Raw genomic sequence first — 27,620 nt, forward strand, 5'->3', positions numbered from 1 at the left:
CCAAAACCACGATAGGATTATGAGCGAGGCCGTAGTGGAGGACTCCGGAAATTTGGACCAACTGTGGCTCTTTAATTTTCACCTAAATCTAAGTACACGGGCCTCAATATTTCCGTATCGATCAAAAGTGCGTTTGCCGCGTCTGGGATTCCGTCACGCCACCTTCGGGTCAGCAGTCGGGCGCTTAACCACTAGACCGCCGTGTAAGGTTGTCGGTTCCGCAGTCGACAGGAAGGAATTCACATTACAGCGCAAGCTGTTATGAGAAAACAACAGGTGATGTTGGCGCTTTAGTTGTATCTTTAACCGCTATCGCGCGAAATAACAAGCAATGAATGCGAAAAAAAAAACTATCCAGGAGCGAATGATATTTCAACCCGGGCTATGTGCGTTGTGGTGAATCATTCTACCACAGAACCACGCCAGGGCTTCAAATTACATTGCAAAAAGGCTACACAGGCGTCATGTCGGGCAAGGAATTGCTCCTTTATATCTATATCTTTCTCTCTCTCGCCCAGCCACGGCGGTCTAGTGGTTATGGCGCTCGCCTGCTGACCCGAAGGTCGCGGGATGGAATCCCGGCCGCGGCGGCTGCGTTTTCGATGGAGGCGAAAATGCTTGAGGCCCGTGTACTTAGATACTTAGATTTGGGTGCACGTTAAAGATCCCCAGGTGGTCGAAATTTCCGGAGCCCTCCACTACGGCGTCTCTGATAATCATATAGTGGTTTTGGGACATAAACCCTAGATATTGTTATTATCTTTCTCTCTCTCTCAATTTTTCTCTCTCATTCATTGTTTCTCTCCTTTTATGTCTCTCTTGATCTTTCTGAGGTGCTCCCCTTTTTTTTTCTATCTCCTTTTTGTCTGTTTCTTTCTATCGCTTTCTCTCTCTGTGTATTTCTTTCTCTGTCTTTCTATGTTTTTTTTTCCTCTTTCGTCCCTTTCTTTCTCTGTATTTGTGTTCTTTATCTCAATCTCTTTGTTTCTCTCACTGTTTTTCTCTCTCTGCACTAGCTCTCTCGGCAATCCAAATCGGCGCAGTGGGAGAGCGCGCTCCAGACGCATCTGTTCGGGAAGCGAATTGGAAGATGAACGGGAGGAGGAAGAGAGCACGCGATAAAAAGGTACAGGCCGTTCTTGATGAGGATAGTTTTTGCGAACGCGTAGTGGCATACCGAAAAGCATAACCGTTCCGCCGTAAAAAAAAATTTCTGAAGTTGCAGTCAGAGCCAAAGCAGTAGGAAGTGAGGAGCAGTGAATCGCCTCCCTTCAGCGACGCTCACTATCACGGGAAACGTGCGTTGGCGTTCCAAACGCGCAGCCTGCTCAGCGTCTATGGCTGGAAAGGAAACCTTCATTTGTGCTGCAGTGACGCCCTCTCCCCTATTCCTTTCCCTCCTCCTCACCCACGCATCTCTCCTCCTCACTTTCACTTCCCTTTACCACACCTTGCAATACTGTACTACACACGGCTACGCTACGCTTTGCCCTTCCCTGCTCATTTTACTCCTCCTTACCCTCACTTCTATTTCCCCCTTCCTATACTGTACTACGCGTGGCTATGCCTTGCCCTCCCCTTTCTCCATTCCCTCTTCTTCACGCTCACATCACTGCTACTCACCGTCACTTTCCTTTCCCGCGCCCTTACTATACGACTGTATACATGGCTATGCTATACATATTTAGCCTGCGTGACAGCATACATGGCTATGCTATGCTTTACTCTCTTCCCTCCTCCTTTCGTTCCTCCTCACCCTCACATCACTCCCCTTCACAATCGCACACATTTCTTGCCCGCTTGCTATATATGGCTATGCTATAAAGGGTATTGCCTGCGTGCGCCGTGCGACGACATGAGATACCAGCAGACCATGACACCACGCCGCCTTCCTCCTCCCCATGCTTTCCTCCTTTCCCTCCTCCTCACCCTAACATCACTCGTCCTCACCTTCGCTTTCTCTCCCGCCCCTTCCTATACATGACCAGGCTATACATGGCTATGCTATACTGTGACGCGTGACGTCAAGCGACATGCGACGACGATTACAGCATACGACAGAGTATGCAGCCCATGCGCCTAAGGTGCTCCGCACTTAAAAGACAGCTCTACAATAAATGATAACGATACATTTACTGTAACCTTTCCTGTAAGCTGAATAAATTGAATCTTCACATAGTTCTATGTAGTCTTGGAATGTTTAGGCGTTTTGTTCCGCAGCTCTTTTACGTTACGGCATTCAGTGAAGGTTGTGCATTTGATTACTTGATTGCAACCAATATTCCTTCTCAATTTATGTTGTTACGCTTCTGCTCATTAAGAGCAGTAGATTTTTCTGCGAGGAACCCCAGAAAACAAAGGATTGAGACTATCGATCAAGTAACTTCGAATGTCCAGGCATAATGCGGTATGTGATAACACGCCATGTATCGGCGAAGCTGTGCGCGTATCACATCACTCGAGTCGCCCTAGACGCAGACGTGACTTCGAGCTTTCAGCCAACGAGTTCGTGGCGAATTTAACATGTTAAGCATATCAACGGCCTATCTCGCGGGCAGGGGGCTTTTAGAATTATCATGAACGTAAAAATTCATCTGTTCATTCTGTAATTATTTATTATTAAGCTTGTATGCTAGCGGTCCTGTATTAGGACTTCAAATTGGGCCAAATAGATTTCCCTCATAAGTCTCAAATCTGTAGAAACCAATATTTTATGCATTAATTAATTTGTTAGTTTCATTTTTGCATTAACTTCTTATTTTTCATAGTTCACGCTTTCAGAATCTGCTATCGGGGACGAGCAACCAGCCCTGAATTGCTAAGAAGGACGCTTATAATGCTTCAAAAAAAAAAAAAGAAAATGTCGTATTGTGTTGTGCATACACGTCCCTAAGTGGATCCAAAGGCTTAGCGTGACGCGAATATTTGGCACAATATCGCTTTCCGACGGCCCAGTCGCAAAACACGGTTTTTTTGCAGGCGTTGTACTCGGCTGCAGAGCCCTGACGGGCTCTGCAACCTCGTAGGAACGAGTTACACTTAACATGACATGGTTTGAATACAGCACCAAATAATGTCATTGTTTCACAATCTTAAACAAAATGCATTCAAATCCACATTGTTGTCAATTAAAACGATGAAAAATCAATAACTATGGCATACCCGCAGTGAAGGGGACATAACAGGTAGCCCTGGCAGGAACTTCGCACTTTCACTGGCTCGCATAGTAACCCACATTCGCGCGTGCCGTGTGTATCTTTACAGGGATCATCAGACGGCTCACACCTATGAACATGCGTCTCCTCATCGGAAAGTTCGCATCGCTTCTGCGGCAAAACTCTGCCTTTTTTTCTTTGCACCTTACTGCGGCAAATTCCGCCAACGCGTTTAACTAGTGATACAGCCCCGCACGCGCCGGGGAATACATGCTCAGTTCCTTCTTTACTTCTCACCGCTCTTTCTTATCTTTCTATTGCTCTTTCCGATTCGGCTGCGCAAGACATCCAACCAGACACTTATCTCATTAACCTTCGGTTTTTTGGTGGGCGTTTGTTTCTTTCCCTTCCTTGCTTTCTTCCTTCTACGGCCAGTTGAGTAATATAATTTTCGCTCAGATTGCAAACTGTATTACTGATTATAGCAGTTCAAGTGCTTTTCAATTCTGCCAGCATCTTATGACGCTTTATGAGTATTTGCCAGTACGTCTATTCTTTCTTTCTGTTTTGTGAGTACCTTAGTTTGACAGTGCTTTTCAATAAGTTTAACTTGTTTACACTATATAACCACTATTACTGTTTCCATTTCGTAGCTCCTAGGAAATCTCACCGCTTGGTCCTGGCCTCGAAGCAGCCCCAGTTGTCGGGGGTGCAGCACTAGGTGGTTTCGTTGGTGCAGGCGCAGCACTAATCGGATTCGGCTGCGTCTCAGGCCCTTTAGGTTGCTCTTTCGTTGGCTTAGTGCTGATTTCTGGGATGACCTTGCTGCTATCTTCCTCACCAGGCTCTTCTATTCCTGTAACTGTTTATAAGACTTGTTAAATAAGAAAATATTTACCAAAGCATCATACTTACTATTGCATTGGCATATGAAATGAGGTAAATTAACATCCTAATAAATTAATTATTGCATTACTAAACAACACAATATTATATTCATACCGTTGAGATCATAATGCGAAACAAATCAACAGAGATGACCTATTAACCTTGTCAAAAATGTTGAGTTTTAATTGGAAGAGCATAGCTCTCAGTGTTCGAATTCATCCATACGTCGAGAGCGTAGGCACTGACGACATTTTAAATACTAACGATTGAAAATACAGATCATCTATTGTACTCCATACACGCAGTTCGGATCAGATATGGAAGCTATCAAAAGTGCTTGACTGCTGACCCGAAGGTCACGGGATCGAAGCCTGGGCATGGCGGCCGCATTTCGATGGAACCGAAATGCTAGAGACCCGCGGGCTTAAATTTAGGCGCCCAATAAAATGTCCAGGTGGTCAAACTTTCCAGAGCGCTCCACTGAGGCACTCCCATAATCATATCGCGGCTTTGGGACGTGAAGCACCCACATTTGGTGTTACATTAGGCTATCAAAACGAATCATCATTATGACAGATCTGTAGGGTGCTTTTTTTGTTAACATAAGTTTAGAAAATCGACCATCCTATGTCTCGGAAAAGAATTTCTTTAACCTGGATACTCTCAGAGGCAGATAACAAGATTAGCATTTTAATCATGTAAGGAAGTCTCGGCAAATGCCGTATAGACTAAGTACTTTATTGTAAACTTTCAACCGTAGTCAGTTTCAAATTAACTATATGAAAACTCGTGCTACTTTTGAAATTTGTTCCAGATGCATGTCTCTTCTAAAGTGACTGGTGCTCCACTGTTCATTGCAAAGTGCGTGCAGCATGAATTAGTCATATACTGTCTATTGAAATTTTGGTAGTTGTGAAATATATAGGAAGTTGAAGTTACAGTGCTCACATTAAATCAATCATTGTAAGGGGCCGCTGAATAAAGAAGAGTGCCCGAAGTTAACATAAAATAGTTGGAGAAATCACGCATCAGAAATGTCAATTCATATGTTCTTGCACTGATATTCCTCTTGAAATTTGTAGGGCATTTCAAGATAAAAAGAAACCACAAGTTCTTTCCGAAAGGGTACAACTTTCCGAAATAACTTCTGTTTTTCTTTTTTTATCGTAGGTATACTACGCAAGCACTACCACTTGGTATTCTAGTATCTATTCAAAACTTCCTATTCTTTGCAGTGATGTGTACATATGGCAAAACAAAGGTGTCCTTTAAGTACTTACATGCACCACACGTTCGCCGGCACTCGTCCAATGTTGGAAAGTTGTTCCCTCTGTATGTGCAGCTTTTGCCTGCCATACATCTCCCTTTAAGTGGGTTGTAGTAGTACACGGTTACGTTGCGAATGCCACCGCATATATTTTGAGCACGACTGAAGAAGCACACGAGCACTGCAATATGACGAATTGCCTTGAATATTGGAATCCGTGCAATCGAATAGTACAAAGAAGGAACACAGATGCATCAGACAGGTGCTACAGGCAACTAAGCTGAAAAATTCTCCGTACGTTATACACAGCCGGGTGGAGCGCGCAAGCGCACTGCGACCTGTTGAAAATAATTCGACTTTTCATTTACCTATGCTTTGCAGGATCTGTGCCTGTGAGCCGGCGCTGACTGGCATTCTAATTCTGGGCAGAAGCGGGAATGCGCTTGCCAGAGATCTCATGGAAGCTTATCATGTTAAAAAAAAAACATAGCTGATCCCCCTTTCATAGGAATCGGTATAACACGAAAGTGAAACATGTCTTCATAGGGGTAGTTGAACGTTTGTTGTGGATTGTTTCACCACAGGGGCGAAGGAATGAATGATATTGCAAGAAATTGTAATGTCACACGAAAACGGAAAGCAGCTCGAAACTTGCAGCAAGCTCTAAAGTAGAAAGGATGCACGAAAGGAACATACACTGGACGAGCGAGAACTATAACAACCGTCACAATCGTTACTTCTTTGTGAGCAGCACGCTCCTTTCGGAAACGCGGCCGCTGTAGCGAACGAAGTGACCTTCGTGCTCTCTGTAACGTCAACGGAAACTTGCGGTGAAAGCATAAGACGTACAAAAGACCCCTATCACGAGATGAGCGCACGCGCACGAGACACCCCCTGTAGAGGCAGCGTGTTGCATCGCCGCGCGCGGGGCGACGACCTTTAAAGCGCGCCCTGCGCGCTCTACGCGCCATCTCGCTATAGTGTTAACAAGAACACGCTGAAGCCACCGAGCTCCGAGGACCGCCAATGGTAAATGGTGCATATAAATAGCTCGCCGTTAGTAACTTGTTTGACATTTTCATCGCACAAAAAAAACGAGGATAGAGGGAGGTACGGCGAAACGGGCGGTAACTTCAGGTAGGTACGCTCTGTGGCCGAGTGGTTTCGCGCCGCGCGCTGCGGAGCGAGGGGTCGTAGGTTCGACTCCCGGCAGCGGAACTTTTTCTTGTCATTTTTTTTTCCCTTTGCCATCAGTTAGTGTATATTTTACAACGTCATAACCATGACGGAAATCCGTCAGTGGAGCCGTGGTGGACCCCGGCATAAAACCCTTTCGTGTTAAAAGAAGGAGAGCGATTGTATGAGTGACACTTCTGTTGTACCGCGCAGAAAACAAAACTCTTCTTAGAAACATGGTTATGCTCTTTCGATCATGATTGTGTGCCTGTTACGTGCAGTGCGCCTGCGCGCGCCACTCGGTTGAAGATATATGTAGGGAGGCTTCTCTGAATAAAGCTTCATTGCGAGTAGCGCCTGTACTGTGCATCTGTGTTTCTTCTTTGTCCTGTTCGATTTCGTGCTATCAATCATTGAAGATTATAAACCAACTAGCCCAGCAACAAAACTTGTTATGACAAATTATGGAACAATTGAAGGATGTCGACAAGGTCAAAATTCTACGAGTAACATTAACCACCACCTCAAGGTAAAACGCAACTTCTTTTTAAGGCACGAGTCATAATGCCAGCCAAAGAGAGTTCATCAGATAGCTCTTGCATTAGTCACGGTCCTAGCGTACAAAGTGATCATATTGTTTCATGAAATGTTTTCCTGTTGTAAGCGTGCGATAATACAGCTAATACTCGGCGAATAACAACGTGCGCATGTGTGTAAAAAAGGGTGGGATCACTTAGAGTTACAGATATGGCTTACTTCGGCGTATGCTGCATCAGCAGAGATCATATAGTCACAACAGAAAGAACATGTTTGAAAGCTGTATTCCGAAATTGTCTTCTTCCGCATTAGCAACTTACATTTTACGCCCGAAAAAGCCTAATCTCTTGTTAGCAATTATTTTTAATTAGTCCAGGTAGTTCCCGAGTCATCGGTGCCTGTATTGCTACTCTAATAGGTCATCTGTAAAGTGTGTTACGGATCACAATACTGCATGTAACCCATGGGGCTGGTTTATGGGCTATAACGTTGCGCCGATAAGCTTGAAGGAGTACGTTCGATTTCCTGGCACAGTGGTGTTAGGTCGATTAATACTAAAGACAAGAAGCGGTTGTGCTTAAATTATATTCCCCTTAATGAACCACGGGCAGCCACATTAATCTGGATTCTTTCGTTGCGGTGTGTCTTCGGCTCATACAGTTGTTTCGACACTTGCAACCCTAAAGTTTGTTCAGTACATTTTACTTACGCTTATAAATTGGCTATTAGATACTATATAGTTCTTCCTGAATATAATGCATCTTTTCAAAACAGTTACTGCATTTACCTATTCGTGGTGAAATCTGCAGCGCGCACAGTTGACAGGGACACAAGGACGAGAGTCAAACGAGCGCTATTAGCTAGCAAGGACGTCTACAAATAAAACTTTTAAGCCGTACAATAACTTACCGCTTCGACAAATCCCGACGCATTCACTTCTTGATTGAAATGGGGCCACGCTGGAGCATGTGGGATCGCAGAGATGTGTCCGGGAATCGAAATAATACATCGGTGTCTCGCAACCTTTCGCATTTACATTGAAGACGGTAATGGTGCACCTGTGATCTTAATTCGGAGTAACAAGAGAAAGTGGACGCCAGTTAGTGACGACGGTTACAAACAGAAAAACAAAATTGTCCACCTTTTTTGTGAACGCGCTATTACTTTGTACGACGAGCGGATGGAAATATTATACGGTCATGCAGCGATGTACTATTTCCTACCATTCTTCTCATTCACCACGCGAAAATGAGTGCTGAGTTTATTCCGAGATTTAACATGTTTGAGGCTATTCCGTTCTTGTGTTGTTGCGATGAAGATTTAGCATCCGAGTCATCTTGCAGAGAACGGAGCTAGCATTGGCGTGCTTGAGAGGTATTTGCTTGCTTGTGGCAGCATAAACATATCTGATGTGTTTAGCGCAGATTTATTAAGACGGGGCAAGAAGGCTTATGACGTACACGTCTTCATAAATCTGCGCTAAACACTTCAGATATTTCGTGCCAACAAGGCCAGAAGTCAGCCCTGTCAGCATGAAGCTTCAATGTTCTGCGTGCCAGAACGGGACGAGTAGTATAATATTACATTCCTACTTCAAAAACAGAGGCTTCCAATTTATACATCTCGTCAGAGCTCACTAGTATTTCACGGCACCTAAATATCATCTTTCGTTTATTGAAACCAAATGAAACACTTTTATTCAGATAAGTGTTTTCTCCTTCATAGAGCACTATCATAATTATAAAATATTAACCTGTTGATTTTTTTTTACTCTAAAAGGACGAGTGTCCCTTCTGAAGTAGCTTAGCTGGTTCACAACGCGTCGTTGTGAAGCCCCTACACCGCACGACAATCGACCACACTTTTAACGTTATTTCCGACAAATGCTCATAACTATGGCAGTAATGATGTATATGACTGAGATACTGGTATTTCGTCGTCACCGTCAACGAAACAATAGACAGCAAAGACCTATTTAAATTGTAGGAAGAAAAATGACCATAGTCAGATACAACTTTAGAAGTCGGTGGCATTTCCTCTTTAAAGGCCAATGCACACAAGCCTGCACCAATGAGCGAGCACTCCCCTCTGACGTCATGAGCAGAACGGCTGGTCACCCGCCTTCGGAGAACATTGCCAAGCGCATGAGCGGGACTATTTCTTCAGTCGTGGAGGTGATCGGCTGCCGCACTTCGGTCATCAGGACGGTGCCTCTTCGGAATTCTTGCGTTATATTAGACTATGGTGAATTTGAATTCCGCGCACGGGAGACCCACCCTAGTACCTACTTCAATAAAGACAAGCACAGAACAGGTTGACAGCTGCATGATACATGATAAATCGCCTTTGAAAAACTTTGAGCACGCAAACGTTCGCCACATATCCGTTTCCCAGCGCAGGCTGCGGTTGCACGTGTGGTAGTGGCGCGGCAACTGTTGCATGCCAAGCATGAAGTGAGAACACGAAACTTGTATATGTTAAATAATAACCCCCCTAGCAACTAATTTCATTTGTCTCGTGATAGCTTTGCGTTAATCCCACGCACAGTTAGGATTTCCGAAAAGCAGCGGTAACATGCTTTGCTGGCCTACCGCTTCCCCAGCCTATTTTTACGATAGGAAACAACCTAATTGTTAGTAGAAAATAAATTGCTTCTTTAAATAGTGTACCTTGCTGTGGGAGTGCTGGCTTTCTTCCGGTGTCAGACGGAAGAGGTGGGACGCTCCCGGGGACTGCCGGTAGCAATCCTATATTTGGCGGTTTTTCCGTGGGATGTTGCTGAGGCGGTAGCTGTGGTGGTTCCTTGGCTATAGGGACGTTGGGCTTATCAGCATCAACTTTAGCGGTTCCTTGAAACCCCGTGTCTTTTGAAATGGTTAGAGAATATAGACACAGAGTAAGAATAAGAAAATTTCTGTTAGAAAAATTAAAAGTGTCATGATCCATGCTTAATTACTGATGTTTTTACAGGTACAAGAGAGTATATTGCAGGGCTCATATGATAGTTAATCACGGTAGGCTCTAACTGAAGATTTGCAAAACTTTGCAGTCATTTTTGTATGGTGAGCGTGGCCAACATTTCTTTAGTGGAAAGCTCCGTTACTATTCAATGGCATACAGTACTCTAGGCATCCAAAATATTCGATAAATATTCATCTAATGTGTTACGAGGTAATGCCTCCAAAAAAGCATAATTAAGAATGTTGAGAGGGCAACCTTGACAACACAGGATCTGCAGTGCATGCACCCTTTCGCTGTCACTTTGCCATGGACTGTCTAGTGCTTCATTAGTCATGTGCGCAAGCAAAACAAATGTTCCTATTTTGATCTTCGTCCTGTTTACTCACCTCAAGTCGATTAGTGGTAATCGTATTCAAATTTCTCGCTTAAATGTCTTGACGTGGTGCACGAAAGGTACTTCATGACAGTTGAATCTAAAATATGCTTGCTGTTTAACTGGCAAATTCTAAATCTTTAAAATACCCACCAGCAGTTAATACCCTGCATTACTACTTCCCATAAACTAGCAACATTCAGAAAGCAATCTAAAAACATTTTCTTACTGTGCTTCTTGTAAATTGTTGTGATTGGAACTGTTAATTGCATACCAGTTAAAGATTGTTGTGTTTTTATTTGTTATGTAATTCCACTGCTGTTAATATATCATTACTACTGTTTGCATAGCAGTTTCTTTGTTAATTGTACATCCACATATTATGTATCATACTCATGGGGTTATTCTGTGCAAGTGAATCTCTATATGATGCCAGAGGCCTAGCCAATTGACGTATTTTTTTTAAATGTCGCCTCAAGCACCAAGACAATCTTCTTTCCTTTACGAATAAATAAATAAGCATAAATAAATGTGTTATTCTAACCTTTCAAATTAATGTTCTTAAAAGGTTGTGAAGCTTTTCATTGCCCCGAGCGCATCCTACTCTGCAGGATTCATGTTACAAGAACGTTAGAGTGCGATGCAGGGGCGTAGCCAAAGGGCGGGATCGGGGACTTCTCCCCCCCCCCCCCCCCAAATTTTTCAGTCTTGCTTGCGTATATATTACACGCACACATGCAAACGCACGCACGAACATACCCAAAGTATGCTTGAACCCCCCCCCCCCGAAAAAAATTTCTGGCTACGCCCCTGGTGCGATGGGTATACATACAAGTAGCGCACGTGAGTTTGCACTCCCGAAGAGACGGAAAGTTGTTTCCCCTTGTTGAGCAGCTTCTTCGTTTGATGCATATTCCTTTCCTGGGTTCGAAAGAGAAGACGGTCGCTTTGTGACGCACGTCGCAGTCTTCTTCTTCTTCTTCCCTTTGATAAAAGCAGACGACGGCTGCAAAATAAGCCACAATTCTGTGAGGCGAATCAGTGAGTGGACAGCTGTGTCTTAAATTCGAATGCAACTTTATCAGCACGACGGCAATTCCGACAGTTCTAGCTTGCCCAGAAGAGCGCTTTATCACTCCAGTGGCTCAAGGTAGTAGCGCGGGCACTTCTGAGTTGGTACTCACAAGAGCTCAGGAGTGCTCCGGCTAAATGCCCAAATATTTCGTAGTTAGTGAAAAGGCCTGATTTCAAATGCTTTGGTTTGGAGGACTTCCTGTTACGTATATTTCACTAGCATTCCAAACCTTTTTTTCGTGTTATGTATATATGTCATTTTACGAAACGCTGTGTACTTACTGAAAAGGAAGTTTTCTCTACGACAACAGGCATTCTAACTTACATTTAATCCTGCTGGTGTGAGCATGTTTCTGGTAATCACAAGCCATACACAAAGAAACTGAGTCGAGCAAATTTTTAACGAGTAGTACTGCTAAAGGCTTCCTTTCAGACTAGTAGATTTGTCCTCCTGTCGAAATATGTCCAGGAGCCTACGCTTTTCACGCTATTTCACAACTCACCAATACTAATTTATTCTGCATATACCTTTCAGTTTCTTTCTCCGAAACTTCTGCGATTTCTGCTTCATTCATGCGCTAACACATGGAGTATAACTTTATTGATAAAATTATGACTATCTTGGCCATCCTGGTTGTTCCTTAGGGTGTCCATTTGGTGCGTCTTGATACTTCAGTGAAACACAGTTTTATGCGCCAATATTCATTGCGCCCTTTATTATTTTCATTTGTTTGAACAAGTAATTTCATGTTGTGGTTTAGAGGCAGATGCGTCTGCCCTATCGTCAGCGCCTGCTTACACGCAAAAATTTGTTTCCCATTTTTGAAAGGCCTTTTTCTAGAATGCGGCAGTTGTATTCGTTGAGCTATATTATGGCAGCATACCAGAATGCGAGTGCCATTAGAACGTGGGATAAAAAATTGATATAACTAGAATAAAATTCCCCAACAGTTTCGCTGAACTTTCAATAAAGAGGAAGATATACTTTCGTCCAAAGCGAGCGCAGATGTGCATTAGACATATCGGAAAACATTTCTGCTGCAAAGATTGTATTTGCATTCGATTAAAATGTACTCTTTGTGGAGCAAAGAAAGGGAATACCATATGGCAATATGACCAGGAGGGCACGGGGGCAGTAGCATACTTCACAATCGTCATTTTCTATTATGAGAGAACATGGAGCCAGTTGCAAAAATGCCAGGCCTGCGCGGAAAGCGCAGCACAGTAACAGCGAAAGCTGGAAGAGCGGCATTTCTAGAGCCCGTTCTAAACTCTCTTGGGGCTACTAATACAAGTACACTAGCAAGGTCCCCACTACGCCATAAATCACAATATTTGTGAAATTGGGAAGCACCTACAACGCGATTATTCGTCATTGTGCGCAGAAGCGAGGTTCCAGCTACACATATGTAAGGTATTATGTGCACTTTGTTTACGTGACGACTGATGGCGATGAAGAATTGTGGCTCAGCCCTTCGTAATGGGTTGGAAGGTTTAAACGGCACACCAGGTACGTAATTCGCATTGTGTGACGCCCGATTGCTATTTAACTCTCCCACCATGCAATATAACATACATTGACGTGAGAAAGAGAGACAGAGAGAAGGGGGAAGAACTTTATTGAGACCCTGAGGAAATGGATGATGGGCTTATGGGCTTCCTTGGCAACCAATGCAAGTGCACTTGCGAAGAACCCACTACGCTATAAATCACAATTTCTGTGAAGTAGGGCAGCAGCCACTATGCCATTTTTCGTCATTCAACGGAGAGCCGTGGTACCCGCTAAAAACATGTAAGGCATCATGCGCACTTTGTTGGTGTTGTGCCTGATGACGATGAAGAATTATTGCAGAGCCCCTTGTAGTGGGTTGGAAGCATCCAACAGCCCACTCGTTGCGCAATTCGCATTGTGTGTGGTGCGTGGTTGAATTCGCGTTGTGTGGTGCGTGGTTGTTATTTCACTCTTCTACCACACTAAATTACATATGTTAATGTGGTTCCTTCTGGACATGAGGCCTGTATAGCGTCGTTTTGCAAGGCAGTTCCAAGCACCGGCATCGCTCTGAGGTACAACACTGGGCTCCCACGCAGAGGACCCAGGTTCGAACCCCATTCCATCCTGGAATTTTTTTCTTATTTCGTTTTTTTTCTTATTTCCAGCGATAGTGGTTATGGACACCGGCGGCGGCGGCGGCGGACAACTACGCCACCAAAAACGGCCGTTGAAATGATCTCATAACAGCTTTCGCTGTAAAACTTACCGCTTCTGCATATTTTGTCACAAGCCGACCTTGCAGCAAATGGAGCCGTTTCAGAGCACGTTGGCTTGCACAGGCGGCTAACTTGATTGAAATAGTAATAGTGGTGCTTGCAGTTGCTGGCTGCGAACTTCAGATGCGATATCCTGCACATGGGATCTTTAGGTGAGAAAAAATAAATACGGAGATGTGTCAGTTTATTTCACTTGCGAACTAAGCAGAGACAGATGTTTGTTTTTATACATACAGATTGTAAATGTAGTATGCAGCATTACGTTACAAGTAAACACAGATGAACGGAGTAACAAGGTTGATGGTAGTTGGTTTTGCACGCTGAATTATATTCACCAATCATTCACAACTACGAATTACGGATTAGGCCACTAAGACATTTTGGCCATTGAGAATTAATGACTGCGTAGTGTCCGTACCTATGTGCAGCCATCAGCAAGCTTAACTCGAACGCTCCGCAGCGTGTCCTGAAATGGTTTGATTGACGCCAGCGTAGCGTACCATTGGGTTCTGTTGCCGATATTTTACCAATGCATGCCGACATACTACTCAAGCATACCGAGGTAGTATCTCGAAAACAGCGCGCAGCACTTCGCGGTTGGCATCAGTCAAACCAGCCCAGGCCACGCTGCGGAGCGTTCGAGTTAAGCTTGCTGATGACTGTATTTTCAAAGGTGGGCCGATACCGGAGGTAATGCAACATCCCGTGTGGTGCAGAAAGGTCCAGGTGGAAGGAACATTTCGATCGACCGAGAACGTGAGGGAAATGTAATACGTCTCTCCCAGCGAGTCTCGCTATGCCTAGCGAGACGTCTGGTCCTCAATTTTAAAACTACATGAATTACTGAGTGTTTAAAGATGAACATTCCAGAGAAGGCGAATGTTAATCGTTCGTTGAGCTGCAGCGCGTCTGTCTAGTTGGGAAGTAACGTATGGTCGAAACGGAAGGACACCAACCAACGTTGAGTAAAAAGTAAAATTAGGAGCAGAGCTGTTAAAGCTTTTCATTGCGCCACGTAGTGCGAACACAAACAATTATCCTCATGATTCGTCACGTGATCTCTTCGTCCTTTCCTTCCTCTCGGTCCTCTTCTTCGACTTCTGCTTCGCTACCAAAACACGTGCGCAGAGTTCTCTGGCGTGGCCTGCAATAACGCTGAGGGGTGAGAGGAGAGGACTAGTGTAGAGAGAGAAAGAACGAAAGATATAAAGAATCGAATATCTTGGCGACAATACTCCTCATGAGGCAGCGGATTCGAACCCGCGTACCCACGATCCGAATGCGAGCGTCTTAACCACTCGGCTATCCAGGCACGCTGACAGACTACACGCCTTGTGACGCTGACTACACGCCTTGTGTAGTATCGTATAGCAAGGCGTAGAAAAGGGAAGTGAAGTGAGGAGGAGGGAAAGGAGGAGGGGAGAGAGTAAAGCTTAGCATATACAGAATGAGAAAGAGACAGAGATACGCAGAAAGAGAAACGCAGATAGAAAGAGAAGCAAACATAAAGTTAGTGAGAGGGAAAGAAAGAAGTAGAAATAAACAGAGACCAAAACGTCATAGGAAAAGCAGATAGATGAGAGAAAAACAAACAGAGGAAGAGAAAAAAAAATAAAGGGAAACAAAGAAGGCCACCCACCTTCCACACTTTCTTCTGCCTTGGCGCCCCTATTAGAAATCTGCCTTATTTTTTTTCTTTACAAGAAAGAAAAATCCGACGTTTCGGGCACAACGGGGGCCTTTGTTCACGGGGTACCTGGAGCTCGGAAAAGAGCAGTGTTTGTATAGCAGCCGGTTCTTTTCTTGTGGCCGGGTGTTCACGCCTATGCTCCATGATGTGCCGAAGCCTGTTGAAGTAGACGCTCGGTAGCCCACTTTGGGACCATTTGACGTTACCATGCGTCGCCTGGATATGCCATGATTCCAAGAAAAGAAGGTACCGAGTTGTACTGAAGGCTCAAGTTTTTTTTTTCGTGTAAAGTAAAAAGAAAAGCTCTTATTTTTTACACAGACCTTGGTTGGTGTTCTTCTGTTACAACCATGATTAACTGTATATTATTCGTCTTCGAATGTTACAGAAATTTCAGCGGGCTCCTAAATTGTATAGTTTGATTATGAAATGAGACCGGTTGAGCGAGACGCTTGAGAACAGTAACCTGAGAAGTGATAACAAGAGAACTAAAAGGAGTACTGACAAGAATGTTTTCAGTTATCGTTTTCTGGGGTCAAATGAAAGGTCAAGACCTCAAGAGCCTAGAAAAGGTATTGCTAAGCGCGAGTGCGCCCTGCAAAAGTAATTACAGTATGTTTTAACAGCTAGTTTCGGTTCCTGACGTCACAAAACGGTATGAGCTTCTCGTCCCGTACTCGCACAATATATAGTAACGTTTCCACGGCTGATCCGCACCGTGGCTCCGTTGGTGACGCACAAGCGGCCATTTTGGAAGTTTTGTTGACGCACAAGCGGCCATTTTGGAAGTTTTGGTACCTAACGTCATCACAACTAGCCAGACTGCTGCGTGAAGTCACCAGAATTTGTACTGTAGCCTGACGTCAAGCTAGTGTCGATGTCAGTAGGTGCGCCATGGAAAACTTGACTTTAATATCAAATTAAAATATCTTATCAGCAATTGCTGAGCTTCACACTTGCTCAGAGCTGTCTCTGCATGCAGGAGATTTGTATGGCAGAGTAAACTCGCCTTCGAAAAAAGGTGTCAGTACCCCTTGAAGAAACCAAGTCGAGATACAAAGAAATAAGTGACTCTTAAAGGAATTTGCCTTTCATAACCATTGCATGCTCTGATCAGAAGGGTCCACTCATTTTACGCTGTTTTTACACGATGTCCACAGTAAACGTTTTTGAAACTTTCTGAGATGGTATAGTGATCAACCCTATGAAAAGTAGTCTGGTATATATTAGTTCGTGGTTTGACACCACATTCAGGGTGTTGTGGCTGTAGAATGTTAAAGGTAGCCACTGTTGGGCAGGAAATCTTGGATATGTTTCTGGAGTGGCACTCAATGCATGTCTTACCCTTTTGCGCAATTAGCAACGTGACTGCAGCATCTGAGACACCGTGCAACCTCAATATCGGAGGTGTTAGCACTGGCCCTGCAGAAGGTGGGACACGCGTGCTCGGCGTTGCGACTGGTGGCGCCTTCTCTACCTGTGGTATACTTGTCGGGGAAGGCTCTCCCACGCCTGAAATTGTGAAACGCATTTGTGAAGCTTATTTCTATAAAAGTCACTTAGGTAGGTCCGAATGCAATCATCAAGCATCGGACGTGTTTTTGTACTCGCTTGTCAATGGTTGTACACTCCAAGAAATAAAATACACTTCTTAGTATTTTTGTGAGTCATGAATTGTCACGTATATAGCTCTATTTCGAGATCATTATACTCTATGAGGAGCGACTTGGGGGGGGCTCGACTCTTGCAAAGAGAGCTGACTTGAATATTTTAAAAGAATTATATACGTGAAAAGTCACGACTCACCAGCAAGAGTAACGCGTACTACGTTTTTCCCTTACAGTGCACTTGTGGAGTTTGGAAGATGCGTTTGAGAAGCAGGCCACATTATGCAGCAACTGCACTAGGGTGGCCTGATTGCATTTATCTTAAGTAGTAAACAAATTACTCGATATTTACCACGATTTTAAAATATAGACATAAATTGAAAGAAGTTGGCAGTTTAGTGGTACCGCATCTATTGTCGTATCGAAGGGTGCGTTGTTCACGCCTTATACTGCGTGATGTCTTCTGTTGCTCACCTTTATTCACCGGTTGCGATGGCCCGATGTTGCTTGGAACGACTGAACTTTCCTTGATTACTTCTTCAGACCCTCTATATCCTGCGTCTGGCATTTCAGATAAAAAAAATATCTTGCATAACTTTTTGGATTGGCCTTTCGATAAAGTTTTCTTGCATGAGGATACGGCAAAAGACGTTAACACGTTACAATCAATGCCTCTATTGCCAAACGAGCCCTGAATTACTTAGCCCGAAACTACTGCCAATGTATATTTAAGAAGCCTATTAACGTGCGATCCAAACACTGTTGCTCTGATTTTGGCAGATAATTTACAAAAATGCGCTAATGGGCGTTAATACGGTGGAGAGAGAGAAGAGGGAGAAAGGAAAGACAGGGAGGTTAACCAGAAGCAGTCTCCGGTTTGCTACCCTGCACGTGGGAAGGGGTAAGGGGATGTAAAAGAATGAAAGAGAAGGAGAAGAGTTTGTGACGACAGCACGCGACAAAATACAACAACAACAACAACAACAAAATAAAACAAAGTTATAACCGCAGTCGAAGTACTAATATGAAAGTTGCTGGGAATGAAGTGGCGTGGAAAACGGCGCTTCCTCATGAATTCTTTTCTTGATCGAGTAATCAGCACTCTTATATTCCCAAAGAACTTACAAATTTGTGCCAAAAATTGATAATTTTCTTGCTCTCTCCTTCGTACATAACCAGTATTTGGGGATTTGTTGACGTAGCGTCATCTCTCCTCTGGGACCGCGGTGGCTTGCCGTAACTGAATGGGACCTAGGCGAAAAACAGTCATATCTGACGAAAAGTCTAGTTACCAAAAAGAATTCCCGGTGATAGACAGCAGGGACTTGTTTGAACATTCTGGTAAAATACAGTGTCGAACTGCACAGCGCGGGGCTTCCCAGAGTGTTTATTATTTTACCATGGGGCTCCCTGTGTTCCTAATGAGCGGTGAATAATTGTCCTGGGAAGGCACACGTTTGCAGTAAGATACTGTAATTTTACCAAAATGTTCCAGTGGGTCTCTGCTGCAGAATACCGGGAGTCATTTTTGCTAACAAGCTTTTTTCGTCAGATAGGATTTTTTTCCCTCGTTACCCATTCAGTTTTGGCAGGACGCCATTGCTGCCGCCGAGAAATGGCGCAACGTACAGACATCCCAAAATCCTGGGAATGGTGCAAGCTCAATGGACCAGCGAGCGACTGTGCGATGGTAGGTATGTACGCTCGGATGACACGCTCTGACATTGGTCATGTTTTGGTTACGTGGGATGCAGCCCTTCTCATGCAGACTTAGCAACAATATTTTAGAAAAAGAACGGGATATGCTGAAGGCACGGACCAAGAAATGCATACAAGTTAAGACGCCACTATTAGTGGTCTCCGGATGAAGTCATATTCGTGTGGAAACGGATTCCAACAGTAACGCAATTTTGAGATAAGTAGAAAATGTGTTACTGGGCCCCTTTAAAATGCCGGAACTAATTTCAAGCTTTATATATGGTCAACAAATAAAAACTATCTCGAAGTGTCTGTTACATATTTAATAATAAATAGGATATAAGCTTCCATCGTAATTACATTATTTTCATTTTACCCCAACATCAGATGGTTCATTCCGCTGTAACCAACAACTCTTTTATATTGTTGCTGTTAAAAGGCAGCAGTAGGCCTGTAGTTCGTTGTTAACAAAAGATCACAAAGTTTGTCATTTAGGGAAAATTTAATTCGACACGCAAAAAGGTCGCAATTTTGTGTGATAGTATAATAGGGACGCAGCAATTGAATAACTTGTCGATAGGTCTGTCAAGAGTTTTTATAACAGCTATATTTCTCAACCTTTCAACTTTCACTTCCAATAAAATAAAATATGAGAAGGGCTCAAAACCTTCTCAGGTACATACATGGATTACATGTGTCTTTACACTCCTGTATAGTGGGAAAGTTGTTTCCACTGTAACTGCAAACTGTTCTTGCGTAGCACTTCCCTTTAAGTGAATCAAAGTAGAAGGCGATGTTTTTGTTATTGGTCTTACACAGTTCCGGTTGGCTTTTATCGAAGCAGACCACAGCTGAAAATCAAAAAAGGAAGTAACGAGCATGCACATTTCGGACAAAAATAACGATAAACAAAAAAAGGCATGGAACATATTGATAACCTCGGACACATTGTCATGATCTTTAAATCTTAGCCTTAAAACGTTGTATTCTCAATTAACACTCTCCTTCCCGGAAAATATATTTCCATGCAGCAAGTCATCCCAGACGATGTTCGGTAAACTCTGCGTGTTTTTTGTGAAGATCCGGTCCCTGCTCCTTCGACTTGTGGTACAGATTTTTCTTGGATTGTCAGGGAGTGCGGCCGCATTTTGCTCATTTGGCGCAGGCTATAGTGATCCTGGTTACTTTTCGTGTTAACTGCCTGAACGAGAGCTGCCGCGTTAAACCAACTGAAAACTGATCTGAGAGTTATTCGTACGGATTACTGTTGCCGCGCAGCGGCGTTTCAGAAACTTCCTTCGCAGCGTTCCTTATACAGTGTTGGCGCCGATCGAGCTTAGCGAATGTGATCTAGTAGCTTGAGTCATGAAATAAAGGAATCAGTCTCTGTTGTGCAGCCGAAGAAATCATTTTGGTATGAAACACCTCATTTGTTGCGTTCTGGCACGTGGACAACCTTCGCAGCAGGACAGCTGTCTATTTAATAAACCTTCCAAAGAAGTCCATGAAGTACTTGTCCAACCCTGAGTTCTGATTGTCGTCGCTGTCGAAACAATAAGTGGAGATTATTTCATTTAACAACGCGAGTAAACCTGATCTTGGTGACATCTTTCCACACGTCCAAAAGCGAACGAGTTTTATGGAAGAAAAAAAAGAAACACTAAAAAAATCAATATTCTAACCACTTTTGCGCTTACCAAATAGTTCAGTCCATTGACCTTATCTTCAAACATGTGTATCATATATTAACAGATGCGTCACCTACTAGAGCACTGCACGGGCCGTGATTCTAGACCCGGGCCCGGTCCAGGCCCGGTACTCGTTCAAGTTTACCTGCCCGAACCCGGCCCGGTGACTCAAAGCGAGACCCGGGCCCGGCCCGAACCCGAGCAAAAATTTCGCCTACCCGGCCCGAACGCAGATCGGGCCCGACAGGAGCCCGAACCACTAACCTAGGTGGTGTGGCCCGAACATGGAATCGACATCAAAGTGGTTTAAGTGGCAAATATCTACGCTTTGTTGGCGCATGTTTCGCTAACAATTATGCTTTAACCTACGGTAATTTCTCGTAAAAAGGGGCTCATTGTGGAAACAGTTGAGCGGACATAATGGGCACAATGGATGTTTGTTCAGCAGTGTATACTGTACCTATTTTTTCTGCAAATACAATGCGGATCTTCAAGGGCGTTTTGTAGCAGATAATATTGTAGCAAGGAAAGTGATTTGCAGCGTGAGCTCATTTTCGCTAGGGAGCGCAATAAAAATAGGAGAGACAGAGAACAGAACGCCCTCTTCACTTTGTTTTTATTGTACTCTCTTGAAATTTAAAGCATTCTCTAACGTCAAAGCCAATCTAGCACCCTTCTGGATATATAGCGCCTGTCTTCAGCATTGTAGCTCCTTGCCACAGGAAGAGAAATAGACAAGGAAAGCCAAATTTATTATCTTGTTGTCGATACACAAACCTATAGAAAAACATTATAATGAACCGCGTGTACCACGTGTACTTTCAAAAATACGTAGAAGCAGCCAAAAGGAAGAAAAGAAAACTGTTCGTCATAGCATTATTTTCAAATATCCCACCGCTGCTAGGATATACAGTCTGTAAGTTTTTTAGGCGCATATTATAGTTCATTTCTTCATATGTTATTGTGCAAGAAATCAAATGTTCAAGAGATTCCGGCTTTAAGCACACCATGCGCTGTTGCATCGCATATCCTGCCGCGCTAAAGTTTCTCGCACTGTTTGCGCTAGCCACAGGGGCGCACATCTACCTTGTGAATTTTGAAGGCGTCGGCAGTCGTTGTTCCTAACTTCCGCCACCCGATCAAATTTAGGATATCTTTGTGGACCTTTGCAGAATGGACATAGCTGTCCAGCTCATCCCTTCATTTCTCTCGTTGTCGAACGTCGTGTCACTCTCCAATGTCATCAATTAAAACTCGTTTTTAGGGGCTTTTAGGGTTTTCAACAGTGCATTTTATGCACGGTTTGCACCATGCTCTTTTTAAATGCGAAGCAGCTTTTGCTCGGGGCCGTGTCCGCCGTCGGTGGTGGCGTCCGCGCTCCACTGCGCATGCGCGTACTCTATCGCCCACTCTCCTGCTTTGCGCAGGTGTTCGGTTACCTTCTCTCCTCTCCTCCCTCGCGCTGCAGCCGAGGCGCAGCCTCTCCTCCCACTTGATGCAGCCGCGCCGCAGCCAAATACAGCCGGTAACCCACTCTCTCCTCTCCGTCCCCCATTTCATGTGGATATAAGCGCGTGCGCTCGATCGGCTTCCGTCATTCTCGCTTCGCTTCCGTTCAGATGAGTTGTAACATCAACGTCGGCGCCACTCGTTCACTCGGCGCTAACGGAAAACAACGCGCAAACACAACGTAATGATAACACAAACACTAAATACAATCCTCAAATACTAACGGAAACGCCGAGTGAACGTAACGGAAACACTTGGTGTGCGCCCTCAATGCTGCTTCGCATCCCCTCATGGTTCCCTAGAGTGGGAGATGGTGTAATTTTCCATATTATGATGTTGTATGCCTTCCTAACTATGTTGTACTGGTAGAAGGCGGTCATTGGACTACGTGGATAGAACTGGCATGAGGTGGACGAAGCAATTTCGATCAATTTTCGGGGTTCGTTAGCACTTTGGTAATAAAGGCGCAATAAGCTTCTCGAATGTAGAACAATCTTGGCAGAGAACAGCGCTTTGCGATAGGTGGCGAGACACTAGAAGTTGTAAAGGAGTACGTCCACTTAGGACAGGTAGTAACCGCGGAGCCGAACCATGAGAGTGAAATAACTAGAAGAATAAGGATGGGTTGGGGCTCATTCGGCAAACATTATCAAATCATGAATGGTAATCTACCACTATCCCTCAAGAGGAAGGTATGTAACAGCTGCATCTTACCGGTACTTACCTACGGAGCAGAAACCTGGAGACTTACAAAGAGGGTTCAACTTAAATTGAGGACGACGCAGCGAGCGATGGAAAGGAAAATGATAGGTGTAACCTTAAGAGACAGGAAGAGAGCAGAGTGGGTCAGGGAACAAACGGGGGTTAAGGACATCATAGTTGAAATCAAGAAGAAGAAATGGATATGGGCCGGACACGTAGCACGTCGGCAGGATAACCGGTGGTCATTAAGGGTAACTGACTGGATTCCAAGAGATGGCAAACGCGTGAGGGGGAGACAGAAAATTAGGTGGGTAGATGAGATTAAGAAGTTTGCAGGTATTACGTGGCAGCAGAAAGCACAGGACCGGGTTGATTGGCGGAACATAGGAGTGGCCTTTGCCCTGCAGAGGGCGTAGACAGGCTGATGATGATGATGATGATGATGAAGCTTCTCGACGCTGGCTCACTGCATGCATATGGTTCGAGGCAAAGGGACATCACCCGGCACGGAAGTTGCAGTTGTCTTTTTTTCAAGCTAGATATTTCGTCAAGCGAATATACTTTGTCCCAAGCCTTGTTTAATTGGCCTACCATATTCCCGCACATTCCAACGCTGTTGCGCCAGTATTGTGTAGCTCTCGCACTATATAGCGAAGGGGTCTCAAACACGCGACCCGTGGCCCGCACACGAGTGTCTTCGTCCCATTTTTTTTCCATATAAGTACGTTCTTAAGCTACGCAGGCATGACCGAGCTAAAGATTTTTTTTTCGTGACGCACCGCCTGCGGCGACCATGTATTGACACATAACAGTTAAACAAAACTCTACATTTCAGAATCGGCGTCCAGATTTTAGTCATTTTAAAGATGGGTATCCATATGTTGCTGCAATTCTGCCGCCAAATACGCTTCAGAAATGAAACATATAGGAGATATGGAAAATGTCTTTCAAATGGCAAAGTTAGCGGACATTTGGTACGACCTATCGCCCCCCCCCCCCCCCACGCTTTTATCTTCGTCACTGTCTTTTCCCCTGCGGGAGTTAGTTTGCGTGAATGCGGCCCGTTAGCTGAGGTGAGCTTGAGAGCCATGATATAGCGGTATACAAGACGAAAGCTCCGACGTTAACAATGGGGGCACGCAACGCAGGTTGTGAATGTATCCCTCGCGTCACATGACCACTGGGAGCAGTGACGGAGCCACGGAAAAAGTATGTGTCTTGATAGGGATTCTACGTAACGAGACTGTAGTATATACAGTCTTTTCTTAAGTGGAGGGCTGGAACTCTCAAGAACGATTGCCCGCTTTGGATCTCTGTTATCGCTCTTGCGATGTCAGAGGTATAAATTTGTTATATTACATTTAATGCTGCGACTAGAGAATAAAATTTGGGATATAAAATTATAACGAATGCAAATAAAGCACACAGTAGCAATATGTTAACTATATAATCGCCTGGCCTATTTACTTTCAGCTCGTCCGTTTTAGATAAATCAAGTAGCGCCATATGCGAGGAGCAAGAGAAGTTCAGCACTTCTCCCTCAGAAAACTTTTCCAAATAGCTTGGCCGACATTAAAAAAAAAACATTTTTTCTCGAGATAAAATGTGAGGCCTATGTATGCACAACGTATGTGGAACAAAGTTTAAGGGACACGAAAGAGAAAAATGATTTTTCTATTATCGGTAAATAACTGTTTTCCAATTCTAAAATCACCACGCTCGCCGCGACAAGACGCTTGGTAAGCGCGGAAACGCGCAAAACGGAAATTGCGGGTGGCGACGCCACCTTGAAGTTCGCGCAGCAGACGCCGTGACGTCATAGGTTCGACAGTGTGTACTGGGGCCTACGTAGTTTCCAATCGGGAAAAAGGAAGTACGTTAACCTCTGAGGGGGACATGGACTTAACATACCAAAGTTTCAGAAATTTTCGTTGAGCCAAAGTTTCCAAAATATGACAGATGCAGTTTGAAATCCGTGACCTCGCGCGCGGAGTTTTCGGGGCGAAATCTAAAAATTCAACTTTTATCTTGATTTTCCCCTCAATTAATACACTCATGATGGTGAAATGAATGACATTCGAGTTCTCACAGTACACTTTTTCAGTCTAAACCGATTCAGTGTTTCACTTTAGTGTCCCTCTAAAAACGGAACAAAGCCCAAGCCCGGCCCGACCCGAGCCCGCCACCTCAAACCCGGGCCCGGCCCTAAGCTTGGAGCTTCAGACCCGAGCCCGGCCCTGGCCCGTAGTGAAAACTACATTGCCCGGCCCGTGTTTTCGGGTAGGCCCGAACCCGTGCAGTGCTCTATAACCCGTGCAGTGCTCTATACACAGCCTTATTTAGCAACCATACCACTAGCATAAACCTTATATATCACGTCTTTTGTCGCTCCTAAAACGTTGCGCAGCGGAAGCATTTGGAGAGTCACTTATGCATCTTGTCGCCGGCGCGACGTATCTGGCTCAGAGCTAATTTCTTCCAGTCTGCAGAGATGAAACACACATATACGCTCTGGTTCCCAAATGGCGAGTAGTGACTTCTCAAGCATGTAGAACTGTAAAAGTGTAGTGCAAAATCTTACCGCTTCTGCATACGCTGTTGCATTCTGATCTTGATTCAAAGGGAGCCAGGTCGGAGCAGGTAACACGGCAGAGGTGCTTGTTTTGATCGAAGTATAACTTGGACGTATTGCAAGTCCTTGTGGTGTTTGGGATCGTGATAGCGCACCGCTGATCTTGAGGAAACAGAAGAAAATTCAACTCTGGAATGTTTTTCCATATAACATAGCGTTCACACAAAAGAAAATATGTTGATATTTCAGATTAGTAATGAAACGACACACATGCGATTAGATCTTCCACGCTATATTTCATGTCTGCTTAAGCACATGTGTGCTCGTGCCGCACTTTGCCATCTGACCTCCGTCTACTATTACTTGTAACCACTGTAGCTTTTTCTGTAGCTTAGATATCCCAAGACGTGTATCTTTCTCGGGCTATCAGCGCTGGTCTACATTTTTTGTTTTCTCGTGTTATGTCAAAGATCACACTACTGACCAACCGTACATATTCTGCCATCCTACATCCTACGCTGACTGTAATTATGCTGTTGCCTTATTCAGGCATTCCTTGCTGCACTTATATAAAAGATATTGCTAAAGATTTCGTGGACCAGCATGAAATCATCCGGGTTAATTGTTTTCGGCTTGTTGCTATCAGGGTAATATTGTTATTTGGGCTATACTAGTGCACGTAAATCCCACTATGGTATTTAATTGGAAACTTCGAATCACAGTACAGCCACACTCGCTATTCTGGATTTAGCGAAGCAATGTATCTGTAAAGTTTGACGATGGATGCAATAATCAGTCGAGCTTTGACACACAAAAAATATCTCCAAATTAAATGACGCTTCCTTTATGCAATAAAGTCTTTTTAAAACTTCATGGCGGTTTTCTCCCTGTTCCATAAGCTAGGAGCACGGCACACCTCACAGCTCGCACTCCAGTATCGGTGTGGCGAACGCGACAATAGAAACGCACTTACCTCGTTGTGGAACCTCAGATAAAATTCGGGTATCTGAGGGCTGAACAGGTTTCTGAGCTGGATTCAAGGCAGGAACACCAAGAAGTAGTGGCTTCGCCGTGGGCAGCTGTGGAATGCTGGGTGGTCTCCCAATATTCGGTACCTCCGGCCTAATAGGGGAGGTAGGGATTGCTTGTATTGGTCCCGGTAACTGGGGAACTGGGCCTTGCTCATGTGTTTGGTGCTCCAAAGAGCTCTCACCCTCCTCGTCACCAGCACTCACTTCGGTTGAGCCTACACCTGTTCATTATTCACGAAATTAATGTATTATATCAAATGATGTTTTCAGAAGAGAGAAAGCATGAAATAAATAAGGAAATAAAGATATAAACTACAGAACCGTGATCTTTTTTCCTAACCTACGATATGAAAGAGAGGGGAGAGAAGTAGAAAGAGAAGAATATAACGATCAAGATGGAAAGTCAAATATAGGAAGACACTATCAATCACACGCCAAATACTGGTGGTCACTATGAACCGTAGCTTATGAAAACACAAAATCGTGCACAAAACGAGGATTGCCAATTCTGGAGACCGACGCTGAGGCAGGTTATTGACTAAATTTAGTAGCGCACTTTGCTGAAGATTAATCATGAGATGAACAATCCAATCTACAAAGCTGCTCAAAAGTTGTGTTATCGCACCTTCTTCATATCTAACAAGGAAGGGACTGTTACATGTCATTGCCATTCTTTACCCCTACCTTAGTTCATCAGTTGCTTATATAAATTATGAACCAGCGTCCAATAAAGAATTGCTGAAAGAAAATTCTCGTGCGACTCTGTAATGTTTCTGAGCCAAACAAAATACGAAGCGTCAACTTACTGGAAAACTTACTCTAAATAACCTGGCATTCGGTAGAACTGTACGTTAGTTGTATGCAACGAGGTGATGTTTCGTTCCATCCGAATGGCACGAACGCGTGCCGTTCAGACAGCGTCTGCATGCGAACTATTCGTACACGTCGCTATGTGGCAAAGCCTGTTCTAGGACCTAGCAGTATTGCTTGGCATGCACGGCCACAGCATGTGATATATTTCGGCAGTCGCAACAATTTGTCGTTACGTTTCTGTTCACTGTTCATTCAGTTTATTTTGACAAAAGGAAAGTTTGCCTGGGTTGAAGGGACTAAAGGCAGATTACCTCTGCCTGACTAGGGTCCCTCCACCCATACATTTGCTCAGAAGCACTAATCGCATAACGCAGTATTAGGCGTGACATGACTTCTGTCGAAATTGTTTGCCGCGACCGTAAACTCATCTTCATTCGCAGCCTGCGTATTATACCACATGAAGTGACAGATACGTTTATTTTCACTCATGGCAAGAAAGAAACTAGTCGTATGACGACAACTACAAAAAATAATATTAAATAAAAAACTCCGACATTCCTGTGAACATGCAAAAGATAAAAAAGGTGAAGGAATGCCGCTAAACAGAA

General features: G+C 44.2%; 1 protein-coding gene across 2 annotated transcripts in view; it reads right to left on the minus strand.

The window, feature by feature from the left end:
* Window positions 1-27,620, minus strand: part of LOC119402062 (protein piccolo) — a 51,071-nt gene that overhangs the window by 6,556 nt on the left and 16,895 nt on the right. The window contains exons 5-15 of one of the 2 annotated variants that reach the window (XM_037669144.2): window positions 26,142-26,420; window positions 25,178-25,330; window positions 19,381-19,548; window positions 17,474-17,560; window positions 16,737-16,904; window positions 13,693-13,848; window positions 11,190-11,363; window positions 9,693-9,887; window positions 7,933-8,088; window positions 5,324-5,491; window positions 3,826-4,017 (exon numbers count right to left, since the gene is read on the minus strand). In XM_037669144.2, coding sequence (XP_037525072.1) covers window positions 3,826-4,017; window positions 5,324-5,491; window positions 7,933-8,088; window positions 9,693-9,887; window positions 11,190-11,363; window positions 13,693-13,848; window positions 16,737-16,904; window positions 17,474-17,560; window positions 19,381-19,548; window positions 25,178-25,330; window positions 26,142-26,420 — 1,896 coding nt within the window. The remainder of the gene's footprint in view (window positions 1-3,825; window positions 4,018-5,323; window positions 5,492-7,932; window positions 8,089-9,692; window positions 9,888-11,189; window positions 11,364-13,692; window positions 13,849-16,736; window positions 16,905-17,473; window positions 17,561-19,380; window positions 19,549-25,177; window positions 25,331-26,141; window positions 26,421-27,620) is intronic. The other variant, XM_049418486.1, reaches the window with a different exon arrangement.

This window comes from Rhipicephalus sanguineus, chromosome 8 (assembly GCF_013339695.2).
Source record: "Rhipicephalus sanguineus isolate Rsan-2018 chromosome 8, BIME_Rsan_1.4, whole genome shotgun sequence".
Classification (NCBI taxonomy): Eukaryota; Metazoa; Arthropoda; class Arachnida; order Ixodida; family Ixodidae; genus Rhipicephalus; species Rhipicephalus sanguineus.